Genomic DNA, 24,579 nt, shown 5'->3' on the forward strand with positions numbered 1-24,579 from the left:
GCAGACAGCTGAATAAAATATTGATTACTATGGTTCAGAATGGATTCTATTTCTTTGTTTGAGGGCATTGCGTCTTGGTTTTGGTGTGTGCGACGGCGCAGCATTCTGTTATATGAAAGCTTTATTTTGCTTTACAAGGATCCAACAAGTAAATTAAATGTGCCAATCTGGCATAAGCCATTGTACCATGTTTTAGTGAAAGAGCACAACCACTTTAGCACTGGTTAGCAGTGGTAAAGTGCACAGAGTCCTAAAGCCATCAACAGTCTGAACAGCTTTGGTCATCCTGATCACCAATGTTGTGTTCTCCAAAGGGGAGGTGGACACTGCTTTAAGTTGTGGAAATGAAGTTTATTTCATGACAATGAATGTCACCCAAGCAGTCAGACACGTTTACCATTTCCAACTGAATTTAATTGGACCATCAATGTACTTTGCAGGGAATGTTCTAAAGAAACACAAACAAAAGGGGAATACACTGTTAGGGGGCTGATTGTAGATTTAAAAAAACAAAAACAAAACAAGACAGGGAACATGGATAACATATAAAGTTAAAAAAGTCCACAATTTCTTTGTGGATTGAACAGTTCCTCCAGACATTAGTGTCTTTACCTCCCAACTCTTAATCAGGACCTTATTGTTACCTCTGATGAAGGACGTTCTGCCCGTAATTCATTAGGTACAACAGGATGGTTACCTGAGTGGAAAAGTGAATTCCTACATGCTGTGATAAAAGGCCTAGATGGGCATTTCATGAGCATTTATAGATTGGTATCACATTGCCTTATAAAAAAAAATGTTTGAAAAACTTTGCAGACAGCGGAATAAAATATTGATTATTATGGTTCAGAATGGATTCTATTTCTTTGTTTGAAGGCATTGCGTCTTGGATTTGGTGAGCACATTAGTAGTTTAAGACTACACATAGGCTGCAATGGCAGGTCTGAGACACGTTTTAAAAGGCAGTGTAGTTGGTTGCACAATGAGTGCTGAGGGACCATCAATAAAGTTTGCAGGGAATGTTCGAAAGAAACACAAAAAAAGGGGAGTAAACTGTTAGGGGGCTGATTGTAGATAAAAAAACAAAAACAAAACAAGACAGGGAACATGTATAACATTTAAAGTTAAGAGTCCACAATTTCTTTGTGAATTGACCAGTTCCTTCAGACATTAGTGTCTTTACCTCCCAACTCTAAATCAGGACCTTATTCTCCGAAATGAATTTTGCTTTCTGTATTCTCAGGGAGGCCTTTGAACCCTCATCTCCTAATCAGGAGCTGTGTAACCAATGTAATCTCTGCTGTGGTCTTTGGGCATTGTTTTTCCTTTGACGATGGCGTTCTACACCGCCTTATGGAAGCCTCTAAAGCAGTGGTACCTTTTTTGAGCTCCTTCTGGGGACAGGTAAGATACTGTTGTTCTTTCATTATATCTCTCTGACGTATTGTACACTTTAAAACAACAAGTGCATTCCCAGATAATTTAAGATGTGAGTAGGCAGTTGTACATATCTGCTTTGGTGATCAAAAATAAATAATAGTTAAAAATAATTAGGCAGAAGATCATGGTGACTGTGTTTGAAATGATTTCCTGCAGCCTTCTGATTTGCAATAGTCTTCTCCTCAGCTGTATAGTTGATAAATTCTTCCAATCATACTTCAAACTGCATTATTCGGCCATTGTAGGGCAACAGCAAAGCAACATAAACACATTCTGAGTTTTTGTAGTTAAGTTTGCGCTCTCATCACAATACCTAACAATAATAATCCACTTTGAATCAACCTGCACCCTTTGATGTTGGATTACCTCTAGAGAACTCTTACAAAGGTGTTATAAAGGCAGACATTCTGAGTACTTATAAAGATGACCAGTTATACCTGTTTGACATTTTACTACCAGAGCTTCATGGGTTTGCTTAATGATCTGCACATCTATTGATAACACTAAGGGGCCGATTCTGATTCCGGTCGGAAGGGCTCCGAACCATGTTTGGAGCCCTTCCAACCGAATCAGTCAGTGCCGGCCAGATTCCATTCCGACCGAGCCATTCTCATGGGCTCGGTCGGAATGGAATCCGACTCGGATTTCCGGATGGCCTACGACGGACTCGGAGAGCCTGTCTGCCATCCGGAAATCCTACAGTACTCCCCGGTTGCCTCTTTATGACCGAGGGAGTACAATGGCAGTTTTTTACTGCCTTTCTATGCCGGTCTGTCCGGCATGAAAAGGCAGTCGGAAACTGTCTTTGGGTGCCCCAGCAGGGCCCCCATGGTTGCAAGGCTGTCGAATGGCAGCCTGGGAGCACCTATGGTGCCCCTCTGTTGATCCCTGCACCCGGTGGAAGGCACCTTGGGGTGCCGGCCGCAGGGTGCAGGGATGAACTTCACCCCTGTTTTTAACAATGCAGGCATGAATTCCACTCGGAATGCATGCTTGCATTGTAAAATATACGAATGCGACCGAACAGTACTAGCAGGGCTATAACCGAAAAGAGAGGAGGTCGGTTCAAGCTCCTGGCCGATGTCGGACTGACTCAGGTCCGTCCTACATCGGAATTGGCCCCTAAGTCTAAATGATCATTTTCAACAGTTCTACTTTATGGTGCTAACACGATGTTACATTACCCACCCACCAGGGTATGTGTTTTTTAAGACTAGAAAGTCTAGAACAATAGTAATCCAAAATACATCAGAGCACACCCGATCGTTATATCTGTAATACAACAACAAAATCAAAAAAAGAGAATGGAGTATAAATTCTTCCACATAATCTGTTTCAATAATGCTAATTCAATGTCCTTTGAATTGAATTTTGAGCAAAGTCTTGAATCAGGTCTTTCCGTAAACTTTTCTTTCCACTTTTCAAAACACGAAGACAACAGCAGCCGATGCATGTTTCGCCCCGCCTGGGCTTTTTCAAGGATCTAATTTGAACATTTATTTCTGTATCCGATTGGTGCTGACCCTGCTTTGTTAAAAAACCTCTGTATTGGTTGTTACAGGAGAATTAATGAATGAGGTTTCACTCGATGAACGCAATAAAGAAGTGTTGAATCCTTTGAAGCGCTGCCCCGTAAAACTAAGGACCGCTTAATTTTTTTTTCTTGTAACTCGATCAGGACCCTGATAAGTCTGTTCTGTATCTTCTCGCCTGTGTCCGTAATCGTAACCAGCAGTTAACCTGATTCATTAATTCTCCTGTAACAACCAATACGGAGGTTTTTTAACAAAGCAGGGACAGCACCAATCGGATACGGAAATAAATGTTCGAATTAGAGCCTCAAAAAAGCACAGGGGGCGAAACGTGCTTCGACTGCTGTTGTCTTCGTGTTTTGAAAAGTGGAAATAAAAGTTTACGGAAAGACCGGATTCAAGACTTTGCTCCAAATTCAATTCATAGGACATTGAATTAGCATTATTGAAACGGATTCAGTGGAAGAATTTCCACTCCATTCTCTTTTTTTATTTCATTGTTGGATTACAGATATAACGATCGGGTGTGCTCTGATGTATGATGGCTTACTATCTGTTTGACATATTTAATCATGTGTATTTTCCCTAAAATTAATTTTTTGCCAGGTTCTAAAGAAATGGAACATTGAAATGTTAAGGTAGTCGAGAAGTCAAAAAATTTTTAATTGCATGATACCATTCCTCCCCAGTAATATTGATATTTTTTGATATTCTCTGTTGCCTGGAGAGTTATATCCGCTTCTCTGTCCATTAATGTTCAATAACATGTTGCTATTCATTTTTATTACTTTTTTGGCACTAACTTCTATCAAACATTCTTACTTACTCAATGGTTTAAATACATTAAGGATCTGGAAGTACTGAAAAACATTGGTAAAAAAAGGCATTGTAAAAATGATTTTAAAGTGTCAGCTGCATTGATAGGGCTATCATTTCTTTTGATATTCACCAACTTCTGTACAGATATTGATGATATTTTGAATTTATGTCAGAACCTTAGATTCCTCAGGATCAGTGTTTTCATATTATTTGTGGTATATTGCACTTATAACATCAATAGTTCCAAATGTGACAAAAAATCATCAGGAGTGTTAGTCGTTTAAAGTTTTCTAGGTGAGACAAACCTATTTGCTTATTTTCAAAATATGAGATTTCCAAACAATGAGCTTTGAGCCAGTGGTTTGATGTGTTTCTGTCACTATAATCTTCCTTTCTTGATTGATAAGATTACCATTTTCCACTAAGCTTTACTTGTTTATTTGTCCACTTAAATTTTGAGAAACATTGTTCCAATTCTTTGAAACAAGTGTTCAGGTATATAGTTGGTGCATGTTGGAAGATATATGATAGTCATGAGAAATATGTACTTTTATATAGTTGTTTTTATATATTATAGACAGATTGTTTCATCTGTATCAATTTGTTTCAAAATCTTTTAAAACTAGAGAGTAAGCTAATAGATTTTTGATAGATCATTGAAATTGTTTAATCCAAAATACATTATAGATTCCTTTTCATATTCTGGATGACCTTTAAAGTGAATTGCTAAGAAATACATTTTATTCTGGTTGAATTTATGTATTGAGATGTTTCTGAATTTGCAGTAATATTCAAAAACCCTTTCACTGAAGACCTTGAAAGTAATGTAACAATAGCTAGATCATCTGCATAGTTTCACTTGTGGACCTGTTGCCCTGTTTAGAATATTTAGCTATAGTCTAATAAATAATCTAGTAGTTACATTTAAAAGGCAAATAGTCTGGGTGATAGTGGGTAGTCTTGTTGTGTTATATGGCAAACCGCTATTTTTTTGTGGTGGTTTATTTCAATATTTACTCCTTATATCATACTCCGAAATTATATCTTCATAATGCTTCACATAAATATTTATTAACAACAAGGGGGAGAGGTGTGTTAGAGAAAGGGCAAGCACCACTCCTAGTAAGTGGTAGGTCCAGCTTCAGTAGTGCCCTCAAAGGATAATTAATTTTATAAAAAGCTGAGCTGTTCCTGAGTTTTTAAGGAATGTACAGGTCCCTGTGTTGTGCAGGATGTTGTAGCGCCTCATTGAGTCCTACGGTTGGGCATCCATTTTGTTGGATGTAATGCCCTCACACACCCTTTCAGGTGTCATGCTTCATCATCTGGGCTTTGCTCCTCGTTGGGTCGGCGGTGCAATACCCAACGGGCAACACCTTAAAGAGGGGCTCTTTGGCGGAGATCTTTTTCCAACTGCAGTTTAGATGAAGTGCGGGTGTGGGGCCAGAAGTGTGTAGACGTGTGGAAATGGGTTAAAATAAAGCTAGGGGGTTTTCGGTGGCCAAGATGGCGGCAGAGTAGGACGTGTCTCCCTGTCCCTCCGGCGCCGTCAGGATCAAAGTGTTGTTCAGCGCCCTTCTTGGAGCCCTTCCTCGCGATCGGCAGTGCCTGCGGGGGTCCCTGTGTGCTTGTGTTCCCAGCGGACCCTGATTTTCGAGGAGTGAGGGGACGGTCCGCTCCTAATTGCACCGAGGCCTGAGGCAGGGCCGACCGCGTGGGCGAAGAAGCTGCAGCAGCGGGGCTCGCGTACTCTGGAGCCGCACGGAGGTCTGGGGCTGCCGGCGCAACCTGGTTGGAGCGAGCACCCTCTACGGACCGCGCTTCGACTGGCTGGAGTCAGCATATTGCAGAGGTGAGGAGGCGTGGGGCTCAAGCTTGAAGGCTGGAGTTCGCGTCGCGGTTCGGCGGCCGGTGTCAGAGATAGGCCCGGGGGCCTGGCGGCCCAGTTCTCACCGATCCTGGGGTTCCCCTGCACTGCGGAGCTGGCAGCGGTGGGCCAGCTGGCGGCTTGAGACCCCTCGACTGGCATGGCTACTGGGTCCCTGTGGCAAAGAGGGGGGGAAGGAGCAGTGGTTGGAGCAAGGGATCATCCTCCACGGAGCCACGCACCCAGGATTGGCAGCCGGGGCCTAGAGTATGGTGTTGCCCGTGTCGGCCTTTACCACCCCGGAGACATAAGCAAGTGGAGATCGGGCTTTGGGGCCTGTGAGCTACATATAGGCCCGAAGGAAAGGAGCCCGCGCAGAGACCTTGGGAGGTAGCCATAATGGGCCCGTCCCGGTCTAGCACCAGGCGGCCACGTGAGTCGCAGGGAGCCGGTGGAGCTGGGGGCCCGCAGACATCTGGGGCCCAGTGGCAGTGAAGTGGGCTTCTCAGTGGAGCCGAGTGAGGAGAGAGAGGGGGCACCTCCGTGGGTGGAGGATAGCCAGGGGTGGACCTCCGCAGCATATGACCCTGGAGAGGGGCTGAAGCCTGGAAGAGATACCCAGATTGAGGAGCAATAAGTTGCGGGTGACGGCGGGTGCACCTGTGGGGTGGAAGGGAGAGGGGCCGGAGCCTCCGACCGAAGCTAGGCAGATACCTCAAACAGTTTCCTTTAGGACATGGCGACGGCGGCTACCAGGAACAGGAAAGATCGGACAGCGAAGGAAGGGTCTCCGAAGATGACAACGCAGACGGCCGCTCAGACGTCGGATGAGCCGCTGCGGAAGGATGAGGCGGAGGCCCCAGCAACGAAGGCCTTCATGTTGGAGCTATTCTCCGCGATCAAGGAGGACATTGCAGAACTGCGCTCCCAGCTTGCGTCTGACGTTTGTGAGGTGCGACGCAATGTCAAAAGTATGGGGGAGCGGGTGGTGACCCTAGAAGAGCACGATCTGGAAACTGCAGAAGACATCCACCATCTCCAGCAAGATATCATCCGCCTCACTGAACAAAACCTGGACCTGCAGGCCCACACTGAGGACCTGGAAAATAGGTCCCGATGCAACAACATCCGGATTAGAGCGGTACCATGGAAAGGTGAGGGGCCGGATCTAGGCGAATATGTGGAGTCCCTCTTCCTCCGCATTCTTAACGAAGAAGATGTGAAGGAGATAAAGATGGACAGAGTGCACCGAGTGGGGCTCCCACGAGGTCCTAAGACTCCCCCACCGGACATTTTGGTGTGTGTCCAAGACTTCCAGATTAAAGAACGGATACTACGTAGAGCAAGGGATTCGGCCCCCTTTCAGTTTCGGGATCATCACCCAATGCTCTTTCAGGATCTTGCAGCCTCCACGCTGACGAAGCGAAGAGAATTTAAGCCCGTCACACCTTTCTCAGAGAGCAGAACATTCCTTACTCGTGGGGCCACCCGTGCCGACGCATCTTCAAGTGGAAGACTAAGCTTATCCAAATGCGGTCCCTTGACGCAGCTTGCGACATCCTGGGGCTAGACCGCCCTACCTCCTCTTCCGGGACCGACGGCTCCCCAGGTAGACAGCGGAGACGGTCCGCCGAATGGCAGAGAGTGGGCAAGCATTCCCCCGGGGTGAAGCTTGACTCTACTCCCAAAGTTAAGCCTGATCTGGCAGCGAGTCTGATGGAGCGTGGAGCAGCGGTGGCCTCGGTGGCCCAGGTAACGGAGGCCTCAACGGGCACCTGAGGCCTTGACTCTCTACTGGGCACCAATAGGGCGATTATCCTGACTAGAATTAGGCTCAAGTTCACCTCTAAACTTGGCAATGCGACTAGCATGCCAGACCTTACCATCAGGCAGAATTGCACATTACCTTGACCACTTTTAAGGGATCCGAAAATTGACTTTCTCCCTTCCGTGTCAGCTTTCCTTTCTTTACCTTCACAATGTCACCAATACAAAGGTGTACTTTCATAACACAGTGAGTGTGGTCAAACGCTTCTTTCTGTTTATGTTGAATATCTTCCAAAGACTTCCTTACTTTTTCTGCTGACCAAATTACAGAATCAGTGCATTTTAACCAACCCATATTGTCCTTTATGCGAGGAAGTCTTCTCCTCATGAGTTCAAATGGGGAATACCCAGATGATTCACAACGAGTAACTCTGTATGCATTGACTGTTTTCCTTAGCTCATCTTCTCAATCTAAGCAATCACTAAAATACATTACAACAACAGCTTTAATAACTCTATTAAAGCGTTCTACAGAACTGTTTCCTTCTGGGTGATATATAGATGTAGTTCTATGGTTAATGCCAGCTTCTTTAATGAATTTCTTATACACGTCACTAACAAATTGCCCTCCATTATCTGAAAAATGTCTTTGGGGAGACCTTCGCGGCCAAACACCTCCGCTAGAAACATGAGAATTGATTCATTATCTGGTTTGTCCACAATCCTGTACTCAGGCCACTTAGAGAAGTGGTCAACCACTACAATTATGTAACAAGAAACATTCTCAGCATTTCTAATAGGGCCAAAAACATCAATTCCAATCCTTTCCCAAGACATAAGAGGAACAACTATGGGATGTAAGGGAGTTCTGTGAGTTATCAAACTTTTGTCAGAATTGATGCACTGAACACAATTTCTGATTCCCTTCTCAATTTCATTATCATGTCCAGGCCACCAATTAGACTGTTTGATTGTGGCTTTACACTTAACAATCCCTAAATGACCTTCATGACAAAGGTTAATAATTTTATTTCTGAAATTCACAGGAGGGATAAGTCTTCCGTTCCCGACTAACAAATTATCCTCAACAGATAAATCATTCCTAACTTCCCAAAAAGGAACTCAATTTTTTCTAACGTGGACTTTGTAGGCCAACTTTTTTGGATATGGTTAATTACAGTGCTCACGGTTGAATCACTTGCTAGACCTTGTTTCCATTCATCGTGAGAAGTGCTATGTAACTCGTTACCAAACACAGAAGCAACCATCCAATCCTCCCATTCATTCTTTTCCTCTTTAGTATTCTGAAGAGGACATATGCTCAGGAAATCAGCAATCCTGTTTTGGACACCAGGAACATAAATTACATCGTAAACATAATCAAGTAATTGTACAGACATTCGCGAAATTCTTGGAGAAACGTTGCTAAGACCTTTAAATGTGAGAACCTTGGTCAAAGGTTTGTGATCTGTCCTAACAGTTACACATGTACTCCAAATGTACTGCCTGAAATTTTTAAGAGCCAATACACAACCTAAAGCTTCTCGCTGAATCACTGAGTATTTTTCCTCGGTGTCAGTGAGAGCTCTCAAAGCGAATGCTACAACACATTCATTGCCACCCTCTTGAATCTGAGATAACACCGCTCCCAGGCCCTTCCCACTAGCGTCGGTGGTAATTATGCTCTTGAGAATGGGAGAAAAACCTTTAGGGGCAGAACAAATATCCTTCTTGATGCACTCAAAACCAGATTGACACTCGGGCGACCCTTTAAAAGTTGAACCTTTCTTAAGTAATTGTCTGATACTGTACATTTTCCAAGAGAAATTATGAATAAATTTGGAATAAAATTCCGTCAATCCTAGAAAGGATCTAACCTCATCTTTATTTTGAGGAGTGGGGGCATTCTTGATGGCATCTACTAGTTCAGACTTTGGAAAAATTCCTTTAGATTTAATTTCATGCCCTAAATAATTGACACAGCTCCTCCCAAATTTGCACTTAGATTCTTCCGCTGTAAGCCCTTTAAGTTCCAAAATCTCTAGCACTTTAATTAGCGTGTTGTCATGTTCACACTTGTCAGAGCCCATCACAAGTATATTGTCTTGAAAAAAAAACAAATTCTTGGTTTCACTAAAAATTCGAAACATTAGCCGCTGGAACATGGCAGCGGCTGATGCCAAACCAAAAGTTGTGAGGTGTCTGCTTTCCACATAAAGGGGTACCTAGTGGTAAGCGGAGGTCAAGTCGATGGTGGAGAAAACATGCTTGTTTTTGGTGGCTGAGAGTAATTCAGAAATCCTGGGAAGTGGAAAAACATCAATAAAAATATTTTTATTCAATTCCCTTAAATCCACACAAAAGCGGATCCGGCCATTGGCCTTTCGTGCGACCACCAACGGAGCGACCCAATCCAAAGAATTGATCTGTTCAATTAAGCAATTTTGAACCAGTTTGTTTAGCTCATTAATAATTTCTTCTTTGACCCCCATGGGAATGTTCCTCACTTTGCTCTCTTTTTAGAATAATCTTATGGGAAAAACCCTTCAGTTCGCCTACTTTGCCTGAAAAAAACCTTTGGAAATTTAGCAATAATGAGTTTGCACATATTACTATCAGTGTCTGTTACACTTAACACTGGGTCATCACAATTGGGATTTAACATAATACCCAACTCACCTTGGTCCCACCACCCGAGAACGCAAGGTCCTGATTTGGCAACATAAAGCTTGCAAACTGATCTCCTTCCTTTGAACTCGAAAGTTCATTTTTTATATCCAATTAAATTGATTGTCTCACCAGTGTAATTGACCGTGAGAATGTCGGGTCTTTCCAAAATACTTCCCAAATCTTCTTTTTCTCCCAAGTCTTTTGATTCACAATAGAATACGGAGAACCCGAATCAGCCATGAGTGTGACTGAAATCCCTCCTACAACAATATTACAAACAGGTTTTTTCCTAATAGTACCCTCATTGTTGGAAAGTTCCTCAATGAGGCTAATAACATCTTCACTGTCTGAACATTCATTCTCACATGAATACTCATCAACAACACATTTAACAGACTTAGATTACCTTTGACATACACGAGAAAAGTGACCAACAAGATTGCAGTTAGTGCACCTTTGTCCCCTTTGTCCTGTCATGTGCAAGATGAAATGGACTACCACATCTGTAGCATTTACTCCTTAAATATACAATCCCTTCACTTTGTACATTTTTAAAAGGTTTCTTTCCTTTAGTAACAACATCTTTATCATTCCTCTTTTTGTTAAACTCTTCTTGACGAGGACGTGTTCGTACAATTTTAATAGTTTCATCTTTTTGCGATGTGCTATTTGAAGAAACAACAGTTTTAGCACATCTGGAGGTGAGTTCAGACTCAGAAATTATAGCAGTTATTTCCTGAAGACTCGAGTCACCGTTTATCCATAATTTGTCTTGGTCACAAATCAATTCCTCTTCAATTGTACAAAATGTGGCTGTTAAAGCCAATTTTTTTTAAAGCGGCTACGTAATCCTCTACTTTTTCATTTGTACCTTGTTTCCGATGATACAAGTTATAATGGTGAACAGCTTTACACACTGTGGGGGCAAAATAAGAATCCAAGTCTGCTAATGCATGAGTGAATACATCTCATTCATCACTAGATCTAGTTTTCGTTTGCAAATACGTAACCCCCCTTTACCCAGACAATGTAACAAAGTTTTCTTTTTCCTTTCAGGTGACATATCCTCATATTCAAAAGCCTCTAAATAGTTAATAAAATACTCCTTCCATTCTTCCCATTGTAGACTAGTCACTTCTACTTCTTTTACTAAGAATGCCTGGGGAGCTGGTAGATTCATTGTAGCCCTGGTGAAAAAATGTGTAAATAAAATAGGCAGTAAGAAGACGAAAATAGAGATAAAATCTTATGAAAAAAATAAAAAAGATAGCTTAAAATGATATGATACACGGTGTGTGTATCACCGTAGATTGTATATGGAGGTGCCAAATAGTGAAAGAAACTTGTAGTCACAGTCAAGGACACACTGTGTGTATATCACCGTAGACTAGAAAATAGAATGCAAATAGTGGTAGAAGCTTGAAGAGAATAAAATAAAAGTTACCTCTAAATAAATGTAAAAACGAAGCCAAAATACTGTTCAACTCGTTTCTGTCCGTTTCTGTCGTCTAATCTGGTTGTACTCCGCTCGTAGCCAGGATACAGCTGAAGAGCATAAATGTCTTCCGCAGGGCGAGACGAATCACAAATTAAACATCGTTGCTAGGTAACAGCCGGCAGCTTCTCACGCTTTCTGCAGAACAAGTCGCGTCACAGGGTAGACGTCGTTACTAAGATACAGCGAGCAACATTCTGCCCAATTACTGCGTCACATGCATTACGAGCATGGGAACGTACACACGTAAGAATAGCGTATAGAAGAAACAAAGTAAGCCAGTCGTGCGCACAATGGAATGGAGGGACATTCAAATCTCGCCCAAGAACGGAATGCGAGAGAAGATTGGAATGGCAGGTGAGAGCAGCGGGTGGAGATTTCAAATCACGCACTCTCCCACTACTCGTACATTGCCAACTTCTGAAGATTCATACAGTAAGCTAAATCCAATTGCGCCGCGCAGTACTTACTTCAGTTAGTAAGAAAAATGTTCTGTTATGAAGTTGTTGATAAATGTCCATAAGCTGTTCCAGTTACATCAAAAATTCCAAAAGCTTGATATGGGTTCAAACTTTCTGGTTCCAGTTAACCAGCCCGTCGCCAATGTAGTGAAGAAAGAGTCCTCACGATTTGTAGTTGAAGATGCAGGATTTATTCATAACTAAGAACCCAGCAGTACAACAAGGAGAACTGCAAGACACTCCACCTCCAATCTCGTAACGTCCCCAGACTGCTCCAAGGATTCCACAAAGAGAACAACCCATAATGGAATCCCACGGAACACTCTAAACACTAGGACACAAACTCAACATTTAGCACATTGAAAATATAGATTCATATTCATGAACATAGAGCATTTCTCAGTGAAACCTTCAAATAGTGAAAACTTGATGGAGACTGTAAAGAAGAGATTCAAATGCACATACAGAGAGACCATAAAATTACAATTCTTGTCTTTTTCGATGTGTTTGATTCATTTTGGAAAGCAAAAAATTTGATTACCAATGAGGACTGTGAGATTTTTGGATCCTTGTTCAGTTATGCATTAAATGTGTTTGTTATTTCTAGTAAAGTAGTTATTGTATTTTTCTTCAGCTACACGAGATGTTCCCATGGCTGATATGCCTCCTCCCAGGCCCTCACCAGAAGGTCTTTGAACTCTTGGAGTTTGTCCGTAATTATGTGAAGAAGGAGGTAAGGGATCACCAGGAGAACCCAAAGGAGGAACAACAAGATTTTATTAACCTCTACATCGACCAGATTGAAAAGGTGAGTAGAAGGGTGTTGTCTACGTGCCTCTAAGTGTAGGATATTTACATTGTGACCTTCTTGGGACATTCTTACTAATTAGATTTCGGATGAAGTATGAAATACCCAGGTGTTTTCACAGATTTTCACTGAATACCAAAAAGAAGTTAGAGTTGCCAACCCCCAACAAACAGACAAAGGAACTGAATATTTCCTTAGAGATTATAATGTAGGAGAAATGTTTTAAGCCAATGGCACAAAGAGGAACTCCTAAAATGGGCAGACATATGCTGAATTTTCCGGGGAAGGAGTATTGAATTCCTTTACGTTTAGCGACATTCAATGTAATGTAACCCATGTGGATCCTCACCTTGAGTTGAAAAACCTTGCCATGAATTGATTATTAAAGCTGAAATATGATGTTCTTTATACTAAATTCAGGTTTGGAACCCTGTTTAGTTGAGCTTTCACTGCTACGTGGTTTACTAAAACAAAAATGGCCTATACACCAGGCCCCGGGGGATGGGGTCCCCGGGGCCAGAAGTGGCCAAGGAGGAGGACCACTCGTCCCCACTCCACAAATAATTTAAAGTAAAAAATAAATTAAAAAAGGAGGCAGGCCGGCCCCGAGGGATGGGGCCCCAGGGCCTTAAGTGGCCATAGCCCCCCTCCTTATAAAAATTTTATAAAGATGTGGCCATGCCCCATGGAATGGGGTCCCCGGGGCCTGGAATTAGGCACAGGAGGGGGCAATGTGGCCCCCTTCCCGGTAAAAAAATAAAAAAATAAATATTGGGGGTTATGCCCTGTGGGATGCTGTCCCCAGGACCCAAAAAAAGAAAAAGAAGGGGGGCTACACAGCACCCCTTCTTAAAAAAAAAAAACAAACAGGATGGGGAGGAGGCCGCTCCCCCTCCCTGCACCACTCTGCAAACACGCCCCCTGGGGCGCTTGCAGAGGGGGAAGTAATTCCCCTTGAATACTAGGGGTCCCTGGGGGCCAAGTAGCCCACCAGAAACCTTAATTATGCGCCAGGGAGCTGCATTGCAGAGAGGTGTACAAAGGGGCGTGGCCTCATTACACCACTCTGCAACGCTGCCCCCTGGCACATTCTGGAGGTTCTTGGTGGGCTACTTGGCCCCCAGGGACCCCAGTATTCAAGTGGATTTAGTTCCCACTTTGGAAATGCGCCGGGGGGCTGCGTTTCAGAGAGGTGTAATGAGGCCATGCCCTTTTTTATACCTCTCTGCAACGCAGCTCCCTGGCACATATTGGAGGTTCCTGGTGGGCTAGTTGGCCCCCAGGGACCCCTAGTATTCAACGGGATTTAGTTCCTCCTCTGGAAACGTGCCAGGAGGCTGCGTTGCAGAGAGGTGTAATGAGGCCATGGTGCTTTTTACAGCTCTCTGCAACACAGCCCCCTGGCGCATACTGGAGGTTTCTGGTGGGTTAGTTGGCCCCCAGGGACTCCCAGTATTCAAGGGGATTTAGTTCCCCCTCCGGAAACGCGCCAGGGGCTGCGTTGCAGAGAGTGTAATGAGGCCACGTCCCTTTTTACACCTCTCTGCAACGCAGTCCCCTGGCGCATACTGGAGGTTCTTGGTGGGCTACTTGGCCCCCAGGGACCCCAAGTATTCAAGGGGATTTAGTTCCCACTCTGGAAATGCGCTAGGGGGCTGCATTGCAGAGAGGTGTAATGAGGCCACGCCCCTTTTTCCACCTCTCTGCAACGCAGCCCCCTGGCGCATACTGGAGATTCCTGGTGGGCTAGTTGGCCCCGAGGGACCCCCAATATGCAAGGGGACTTAATCCCCCAACTTAGAACGTGCTACGGGGCACGTTTGCACAGTGGTGAAGGTAGGGGGCAGGGTTTGAGGTGATATGTGTGCAAACATGCCCTGTGGAGCGTTTTGAGTTGGAGAATTAGTTCCTCTTCAATCCAGAGGTCCCCTAGGGGCTAACTAGCCCAACATGTACCTCCAGTAAGGGCCACGGAGCTGCATTGCAGAGTGTTGTAAAAAGGGGGCACGGCCTCTGAACACCTCTCTGCAACGCAGCTCCCTGGCGCACACTGGAGGTACCTGGGGGGCTAGTTGGCCCACAGGGGACCTCAGGATTGAAGAGGAATTAATTCCCCAACTTAAAACACGCCACAGGGCATTTTTGCACACATGGCACCTCAGGCTCCGTCCCCTTCCTTCACTATTGAGCAAAATATTCCTCTAAAATGAGCCGAACTATGAATTCCGATTTACTCACCTGTTATCATGAGAGACGTCAGTGCTGCATCTTAGTCTAAGCATATTTACCAGTAACTTGTATTTCCTTCCATAGGAATCTATTGTGTGGTTTTCACCAGAAAAGTTTCTGTTTTTGAAACCTACAAATATTCCTTTAAAAGCAGCCAAAGTCCGAATTCCGATGTACTCACCTGTTATCAGGAGAGACCTCAGTGCTGCATCTTTCAGCCGACTACTGATCCTGAAAAGTAATTCTAACCATACTTACAGTAACTTGAATTTCCTTCCATAGGCTAACATTGACTGGTTCACTTGGAAATTCTTCTAAGTGTGGAGTTTTGGAACTTTAAAAAATTCCTCTCAAATCAGCTGAACTACGAATTTCGATTTACTCACCTGTTATCAGGAGAGACCTCAGTGCTGCATCTTTCAGCCCAGTACTGATCCTGAAAAGTAATTTTAACTGCACTGACCAGTAACTTGAATTTCCTTCCATAGCATATCCTTGCCTGCTATATAAAATATATATAAATTAAAAAATATATATATATATAATAAAATTTCAATATTTGTAAAAACTTTTTTTCAATTGATATTAGAAATATGTAATGTAATTTAAAAAATTAAAAATCTAAAAAAAGACTTTAAAACAATGTAGTAAATCAGTATAAAAAAATAACAATTAATACATTCAAAAATGATCATTTACAAAACCTTTGAAATTCACTGAAAAAACCATAGGTTTCAGCCACATTATAGTTAGAATTTAGCATTTAAAAAAGCTTAGAAATTCACTGGAAAAAAAACATAAGTTTCAGCTACGTTATAGTTAGGAATTAGCATTTTAAAAACTTTAGAAATTCAATGAAAAAAACATATGTTTCACACTTGTTATAGTTAGCTGGACATTTCACTCATACAAATCCATTGAAATTTGGCCGTTATAGTTAGTAGAGCTAACTATGACTTGCGCCCCCGCAATACACTCCTGATGATGTCACATATTACATCTCTGATGACATGGTCAGTGACATCACTGATGACATCACTAATGACTCCTCGGGGGATAGAGGCATAAAGCGATGCACAGCTACTACAAGGATCTCCCCGGGAGCGCAAAGGCCCTGCAAGACTTAGACATTGGCATTTGGCGCAATTTGGAGCTTTTGCCAAACACACAGCCATTACTTACCACAGCCATTCCCAGAAATCATAACAACACCACACATAAACATATAAAAATACCAACCTGAGATAGGAATAATACTAACAGCTAAAGATACACTAAATCATAGCTCAAAGGGTATGCATAGCAATGTCTCTCGACGAATCAATCAGCAATGCACCCTGGTGCAGACTTAGCAACGCCTTCCGGCGAACAAAACAACGCGCATCTGCATGAGCAAAATCAGCAGCACCTTCTGGTGAATTAGATCAGCAACACCTTCTGGTGACAGGACAACTTACCACAGGTAAGAAACATACAGCAACTCGCCACTGCACAGCAAGAATCAGCAACACCTTCTGGTAAAAATCAGTACATACCTCTTACGCTATGTTGGGCTGGTTTACCTGCAATTTGGATATTCCTGCTTCAGAGCCGATTTCCCTTCCGTATCTACAATTACTCATTAGAGGGGAATTAACTCATCCCTCTGTAAGTACTTGGTAAAAAAGGGTCCTGACCTTCCTCCACAAAGAATAAGGACAAATTATATATTCTCACATGCAGTTATCCCTAATTAGAAGCAGCGCACCTTCCCATCATCATTTACCTGTAGGAAGGGGATTACCCAGCCTTCTATACGACAGCATCTGTTTAAGAAGAGCCCACACTCCTTCTTAGTGACAATAAACAAATGGAATCAATGCAAATTGGGTTCCCTTTATTACACAATGATCACAAAATAACAGAGAGAAGAAGAAATAACTAATGCTCTTTATGACACAATGATAGAATGACAACTAATAAGCAATCACCAACACATACATTCATATAAGAGCTGAAAAGTAAAGATGGTTAGACATAAACAGTTATAATAAAACATTCTTAGAACTTCTCACCATATTTCTTATACATCTGGCTATTAAGGGGGCCCATCTCTCCGGTTTGATCAGGATTCTCTGTTATCACCAAACCACCATCACCAACAGATCCAGTCCTGATGTCCCTCGTGGCCCTTGCACTCCACTGGTCTCCAAATGGCTCCCAACGCGCTCCTTACCTCCAAACTCAGCTCTCCATCTCTGCATTCAGCTCTCCATCTCTGAACTCAGCTCTGCAACTCTCCAACTAACTGGCTGAATTCCAACTGCACAACTGACTGGAACTAAGCAACAGACCAACTGATCTCCATCTGAACTGAGCACCAACTGTCCAATGTTCCAACTGACTGGAACACCAACTGACCTCCAACACCTTCTGACTTCCAACTGCAACTCCAACTGCCTGCAACTCCAACTGACTTCAGTACCTCTCTCCCTTCGTTAATATGGAATGCCCTCTCTCATGGATATTTCCAGCAAGCAGCCCGCCTCCCACCAGATTCCTGCACCAGATTCTGTGCTACCAACGCACCCCCAGTGGTCAGCTGTTGTTGCGTCTGAAGCACAGAGAATAAGCACATTCCTTTGATAAGATCCAGTCCATGCTGGTTCCTAGCTAGCGAATAACAAGTTATAACTAAAACACCACCCTTCACCTACAAGCTACCCAGAGCAAGAGTGGCAGAAATGAACATGGCATCTCTCAGGCATAGGCCTTTAGGCCCCAAAAGAGCGAAAAACAGCATATAATGAGACATAAAGCTCTCAAAGCATATAGGCAAGCCCCACCAACTGGGTAAAATAAAGGTCAAGAATGGACAGAACACCACACATGGTCGAATAACAGCAGCATATACTGAGATGGTGGTTGGCAATGGTCATAACCGAGCCAAAAAGTACCAATATCTCTGTCACTACAGCGTTAAACTTCAACTTCAAAAAGAACTACTGTAACTCAGACGCCTAAGGAAGACTGACTCTGATCAGTGAGGACTAATGGACAAGGTCTGGATTCAAACATACTTCTGTTGACTCTGTAATGCTCCCCACCTCTAGGTATTGGTATTCATCCTCTACATTATCGCCAGTCTAGAACACTAGAGACACAGGAATGGTCATGGGGATACTGGACATGCTCTCCCCACAGAGGTACCGGGGACAGGGTAACAAGTACTCTGCACTGTTGGGGAGGTGGGTAGTTTTAAATCTGCCATGCAGGGAGGCAGGCATGGGGGAGGGATGGAAGGGAGGGGTATGTTGTTGTTGTAATTTTTGTATTGTTTGTCCGATATTATTCATGACACAACTTGACGCCCATCACAGACGGTCCCAAATCCGATATACTATTCAATCCATTCGTATAGATGACTCACATAACACAGATGGCCACACCGATACATAACGTCACACCTGCACCCGACTTGCACCTCTCAGGTAGTCACCACCTGCCACTCATCTCCTGGAATGTGAATATCCTTAGAGAGAAGGCGAAGAGAGGCCTTGTCTTGCAATATATTAAAAATCAGGTGCTGGCAGTGTGTCAGGAGAGCCACTTGGTGGGAACAACATGTAAAGCTCTGGACAGATGGGTCTTCCATTTAGAAGTACATTCAGGATTCACATCAGGGTCATGGGGGTGGGAATCCTGGTTGGGAAACAGTTCCCACTCATCATACAACATACATGAAATGACGAACAAGGACGATTTGCAGCTGTGTTGGGTCAATGGGAGGGGCGGGTAATAATCATAGTCACGTTATACATCCCTCCAGCGCTGGGCGCCATCCTCCTTCTGTTCCCAGAGGGCAAACCAGTGGTAGGGTTAGACTTTAATACTACACTTGATGACTTGATGGATCAGATGCCCCCAGACAACATCAAACAAAATCCCTGCTCACAGACTTCCTGGAGTCCCTGGGTCTGTCAGACATTTGGCACTCCTGGTTCCCCCAGGCCCGGCAATACACGTTTCATTCAGGTGCACACAATAGCCTCTCTAGAATAGACTACCTGCTCACATTGACGGATGAGGTGGGTACATTTAATGAGATAAATTACTTAGCTAGGGACATCTCGAATCACTCTCCCATTTTCTTCAAATATGCCTTGAATCCACCTGCCCCATGCCGTATATTTCTGATTTACCCAGGTTATTTTAAAAGCTTCAAGTTGGTGGTAAATAAGGAATACCTTTGAAAATGCAAATCAGTGCATTTTCAACTGTGCCATGTGGCAGACATACATGCCATTAGGGCATGTATGTGTGCCACATCTGCACACAAGCACGATTCAGGGGTGCAACAGGGTGTCAAAGTGACACCCTGCCACCCTTGAATGTGTCCCCCATTTTACCGAATCAGTATTTACCGATTTGGTAATTGCCATTTATTCCTATGGACCTCTAGGCCCATAGGAATGAATGGCAATTACCAAATCGGTAAATACTAATTCGGTATTTACCGAAGCTTACTGATTCGGTAGAAAGTACCAAATGATTACCTACATCCCATTTACCTATTCCTAAATACCGGATCGGTAAAATTCAGTTTTTAAGAATAGGTACATTGGGATTACCCACATCTGGCCCTAAATGCACTGCTGCAGCTAACACACTCACTCTATGCACTGCTGCAGCTAGCCCACTAACTCTATGCACTGCTGCAGCTAGCACACTAACTCTATGCACTGCTGCAGCTGGCGCACCAACTCTATGCACTGCTAGCACACTAACTCTATGCACTGCTGCAGCTAGCACACTAACTCTATGCAGTGCTGCAGCTAGCGCACTAACTCTATGCACTGCTGCAGCTAGCACACTAACTCTATGCACTTCTGCAGCTAGCGCACTAACTCCATGCACTGCTGCAGCTAGCGCACTAACTCTATGCACTGCTGCAGCTAGCGCACTAACTCTATGCACTGCTTCAGCTAGCGCACTAACTCTATGCACTGCTGCAGCTAGCGCACTAACACCATGCACTGCTGCAGCTAGCTCACTAACTCTATGCACTGCTGCAGCTAGCCCACTAACTCTATGCACTGCTGCAGCTAGCGCACTAACTCTATGCACTGCTGCAGCTGGCGCACCAACTCTATGCACTGCTAGCACACTAACTCTATGCACTGCTGCAGGTAGCACACTAACTCTATGCAGTGCTGCAGCTAGCGCACTAACTCTATGCACTGCTGCAGCTAGTGCACTGACTCTATGCACTGCTGCAGCTACCGCACTAACTCCATGCACTGCTGCAGCTAGCACACTAACTCTATGCACTGCTGCAGCTAGCGCACTAACTCTATGCACTGCTGCAGGTAGCGCACTAATTCTATGCACTGCTGCATCTAGCGCACTGACTCCATGCACTGCTGCAGCTAGCGCACTAACTCTATGCACTGCTGCAGCTAGCGCACTAACTCCATGCACTGCTGCAGCTAGCGCACTAACTCTATGCACTGCTGCAGCTAGCACACTAACACCATGCACTGCTGCAGCTAGCTCACTAACTCTATGCACTGCTGCAGCTAGCACACTAACTCTATGCACTGCTGCAGCTAGCGCACTAACTCCATGCACTGCTGCAGCTAGCGCACTAACTCTATGCATTGCTGCATGTAGCGCACTAACTCTGTGCACTGCTGCAGCTAGCGCACTAACTCCATGCACTGCTGCAGCTAGCGCACTAACTCTATGCACCGCGGCAGCTAGCGCACTAACACCATGCACTGCTGCAGCTAGCTCACTAACTCTATGCACTGCTGCAGCTAGCACACTAACTCTATGCACTGCTGCAGCTAGCACACTAACTCCATGCACTGCTGCAGCTAGTGCACTAACTCTATGCATTGCTGCATGTAGGGCACTAACTCTGTGCACTGCTGCAGCTAGCACACTAACTCTATGCATTGCTGCATGTAGCGCACTAACTCCATGCACTACAGCAGCTAGCTCACTAACTCTATGCACTGCTGCAGCTAGCGGGCTAACTAATTGCACTGCTGCAGCTAGCGCATTACTGTATGCACTCCTGCAGCTAGTGCGCTAACTCTATGCAATGCTGCAGCTAGCGCACTAACTCTATGCACTGCTGCAGCTAGCACACTAACTCTATGCAGTGCTGCAGCTAGCGCACCAACTCTATGCACTGCTGCAGCTACCGCACTAACTCTATGCACTGCTGCAGCTAGCGCACCAACTCTATGCACTGCTGCAGCTAGTGCACCAACTCCTTGCACTCCTGCAGCTAGCTCACAAACTCTATGCACTGCTGCAGCTAGCGCACCAACTCTATGCACTGCTGCTGCTAGCGCACCAACTCCTTGCACTCCTGCAGCTAGTTCACAAACTCTATGCACTGCTGCAGCTAGCGCACCAACTCCTTGCAGTCCGGCATCTAGCTCACAAACTCTATGCACTGCTGCAGCTAATGCGCTAACTATATGCGCTGATGCAGCTAGCTCACAAACTCTATGCACTGCTGCAGCTAGCGCACTAACTCCATGCACTGCTGCAGCTAGCGCACTAACTCTATGCATTGCTGCATGTAGTACTCTACCTCCATGCACTACAGCAGCTAGCGCACTAACTCTATGCACTGCTCCAGCTAGCGCACTAACTCTGTGCACTGCTGCAGCTAGCACACTAACTCCATGCACTGCTGCAGCTAGCGCACTAACTCTATGCACTGCTGCAGCTAGCACACTAACTCTATGCAGCGCTGCAGCTAGCTCACTAACTCTATGCAGCGCTGCAGCTAGCTCACTAACTCTATGCACTGCTGCAGCTAGCGCACTAACTCTATGCACTGCTGCAGCTAGCGCACTAACTCGCACTTCTGCAGCTGGTGCACCAACTCTATGCACTGCTAGCACACTAACTCTATGCACTGCTGCAGCTAGCACACTAACTCTATGCAGTGCTGCAGCTAGCGCACCAACTCTATGCACTGCTGCAGCTAGCGCACTAACTCTATGCAGTGCTGCAGCTAGCGCACCAACTCTATGCACTGCTGCAGCTAACACACTAACTCTATGCAGTGCTGCAGCTAGCGCACAAACTCTATGCATTGCTGCGGCATCCTACATAGGTGGTTTTCTCAGGGAGTATCTCTGTTGACAGCAGTGCAGATCCCTCTAGTTCTGTTTGGTTAGGGTAGCTGTTGTCAAAGCTGAAGAATAGAACAGTATGTGCGGTATAGGGATGCCTATAGTAGTGCAGGAGTTTTGAAGTAAGTGTGCCAGCCTGATGTCAGTGTATTATGCAGTGTGAAATCCTGGTTGTAGATGACAGGCACACAATCAGGAAGACAGGAGATTGCTGTTTGGCAATGCTGGTGCTCCAGGTGACTTTGAACTAGCAACTTATTGAGTGAAACTCTTTCCTCTGCAGGTCAAAAATGATCCAAACGCTGCACTTGATGAGGCCAACCTGGTTCAAGTTGTGTTGGACTTGTTCTATGGAGGCTCAGACACAATTACTGCAACACTCCTTTGGGCCCTGCTTTATGTGGTAAAATATCCCGAAATACAAGGTGAGTTGGTGATTAAAGGAAAATTCAAATATACCAATATAAATAATCTTTAAATTCTAAAAAATGTAAGAAATAGTACTCTGTGATTGCAGATTCGAGGTGACATGAGTACAGCTATTGATGCTTGCGCCCATTATGTAGCAACATGCTAAACTAACAGAATATTGATATTTGACGCACAAAATACTGTAGTTAGTAACGTGTTGACAAGAAAAATCTAACACAGAAAACCTTTACAACATTTGAGATAGAATGTCACAGGAAATGTCAAACCTCAACAGGTGCTGCCAAGCAAGGCGACGTTCTAGAATACATAGTGTTGGTAATCGAGGTGCAGAATTGGGGAATGGGAATTGTTGCTTTTCACTTTAGTGGGTGGCACCTTTTAGGGAATATTTTATTAGGGTGATCTATGTCTTTCTTATTTATACTTGTATCTTTTACATCAACAAACACATGCAAATATTTGCATAACAGCTGATATTTTCCTAAAGACCCCCCACATCATCTCCCAGTACACAATTTTACAGTCTGGTGTTAGTCTCTAACAGATGAGTGATACATATATCTTTCATTACTCCTTATGGTTTGTTCCTCCTCAGACTGCAACAGGTACTGTAGAATTGGTAACCAGACCTCTTTTGGTCTGCACTCTGGGACAGCCCATGCTACATGCATGAAGTCTGCATCTGTGGCTCGGCTTTGATTACATCTTGAATCTTAACTAAGACCCCATTTGTGAATGGGGTGTGTGGTATGTTCTACGGAGGTGTCTATAGTGAATTAGGTTGAGCCTACTGCTTGGTAGTAACCTCCCTGTTTGAGAGTAACTATATTGCCATATTTCATCTGTAAATAGGATGGTAAGGTCTTTGTTTCATTTGAGTCTGCTTTGTGCTGTAGTACTTAGGCTGACCCTCCGCCTCTTTCAGTCCAGCATTGTTACTAGTTGCTTGGGTGTCTTACTGCCAATTTACTAACTTGAGTGGTTTTAAAGTTGTGTCACTCTAGAGCTAGTCTGGAGTTAAATATTTGCTCTCTAGCCTGAGCTGATGGCACAGATGCTAGTCTAATGGGGTCAAGGGAACATTTATCTTAATTTTGTAGGTTGTAATGAAGGTGGATCAATGACAGAAAATTGAGGGCAAAGATATTGTGTGAACAGAATATTGTGTCAAAAAATGAAAGGGATATAAAGTTCAAGAAGGTAAGTGCATACAGGTAAGAATAGATTTATTATTCTTAACTCTACATCCATGTACCTTGAAAATACATATATATATATATATATATATATCATTTAAGGTCCATATATGCGGAGTAAGGTATAATAAACCTTTGCTTTCCCATAGAAACTTCCCTTCCCATTATTGTTGTCCTCAATATTCTTGATGCAATGTTTTGTCCACAATATAGTTTGGACTCAATATTGTATCCAGACACCGATGAAGGTTCCCTCATCATAAAGATCTTCCCACATATTAAGATGTAACTTACTCAGATGGTTGACTGCCTTATCTTCACTCATTCATAGTGAAATGAATGAAACTTATATAGCGCACGACTTACCCTGGGGCACCCCCGCGCTTGCTTAGGGAACCCGTCCTGGTATTCCCCTGTGAGATAACCCTGGCAGGGTATCCACAAGGTGAAAGCCAGGCATCCCACCACGAGGGGCCGTTGTGGAGATTAAGCAAGCTATTGCCCAGAGTCGCAGAGTGTGAACCCGTGAGTCGAGAAGGTACCGGAGCGAGAATTAACGAGTCCGTGGAATTTTGAGCCCAAGACCCGCCGAGGCGGGGAATTGAACCCTGGTCCAGGGCCGAACTCAAGCTCCAGGTCTGCCGCCTCTAACCCCTGAGCCACACTTCTCCACCAGTAAAGAGCAGATTGTGAACTAGTGGGTATCTATTTTAATACAAAGTCA

At 44.1% G+C, this 24,579-nt stretch overlaps 1 protein-coding gene across 1 annotated transcript in view; it reads left to right on the top strand.

Annotated features, from left to right (window-relative positions):
- LOC147684187 (cytochrome P450 2J5-like) overlaps window positions 1-24,579 on the top strand; it is a 150,834-nt gene that overhangs the window by 41,166 nt on the left and 85,089 nt on the right. The window contains exons 4-6 of the mRNA XM_086944599.1: window positions 1,244-1,404; window positions 12,686-12,859; window positions 22,511-22,652. Of these exons, the coding sequence (XP_086800725.1) occupies window positions 1,244-1,404; window positions 12,686-12,859; window positions 22,511-22,652 (477 nt within the window). The remainder of the gene's footprint in view (window positions 1-1,243; window positions 1,405-12,685; window positions 12,860-22,510; window positions 22,653-24,579) is intronic.

This window comes from Lissotriton vulgaris, chromosome 11, assembly GCF_964263255.1.
Source record: "Lissotriton vulgaris chromosome 11, aLisVul1.2, whole genome shotgun sequence".
NCBI lineage: Eukaryota > Metazoa > Chordata > Amphibia > Caudata > Salamandridae > Lissotriton > Lissotriton vulgaris.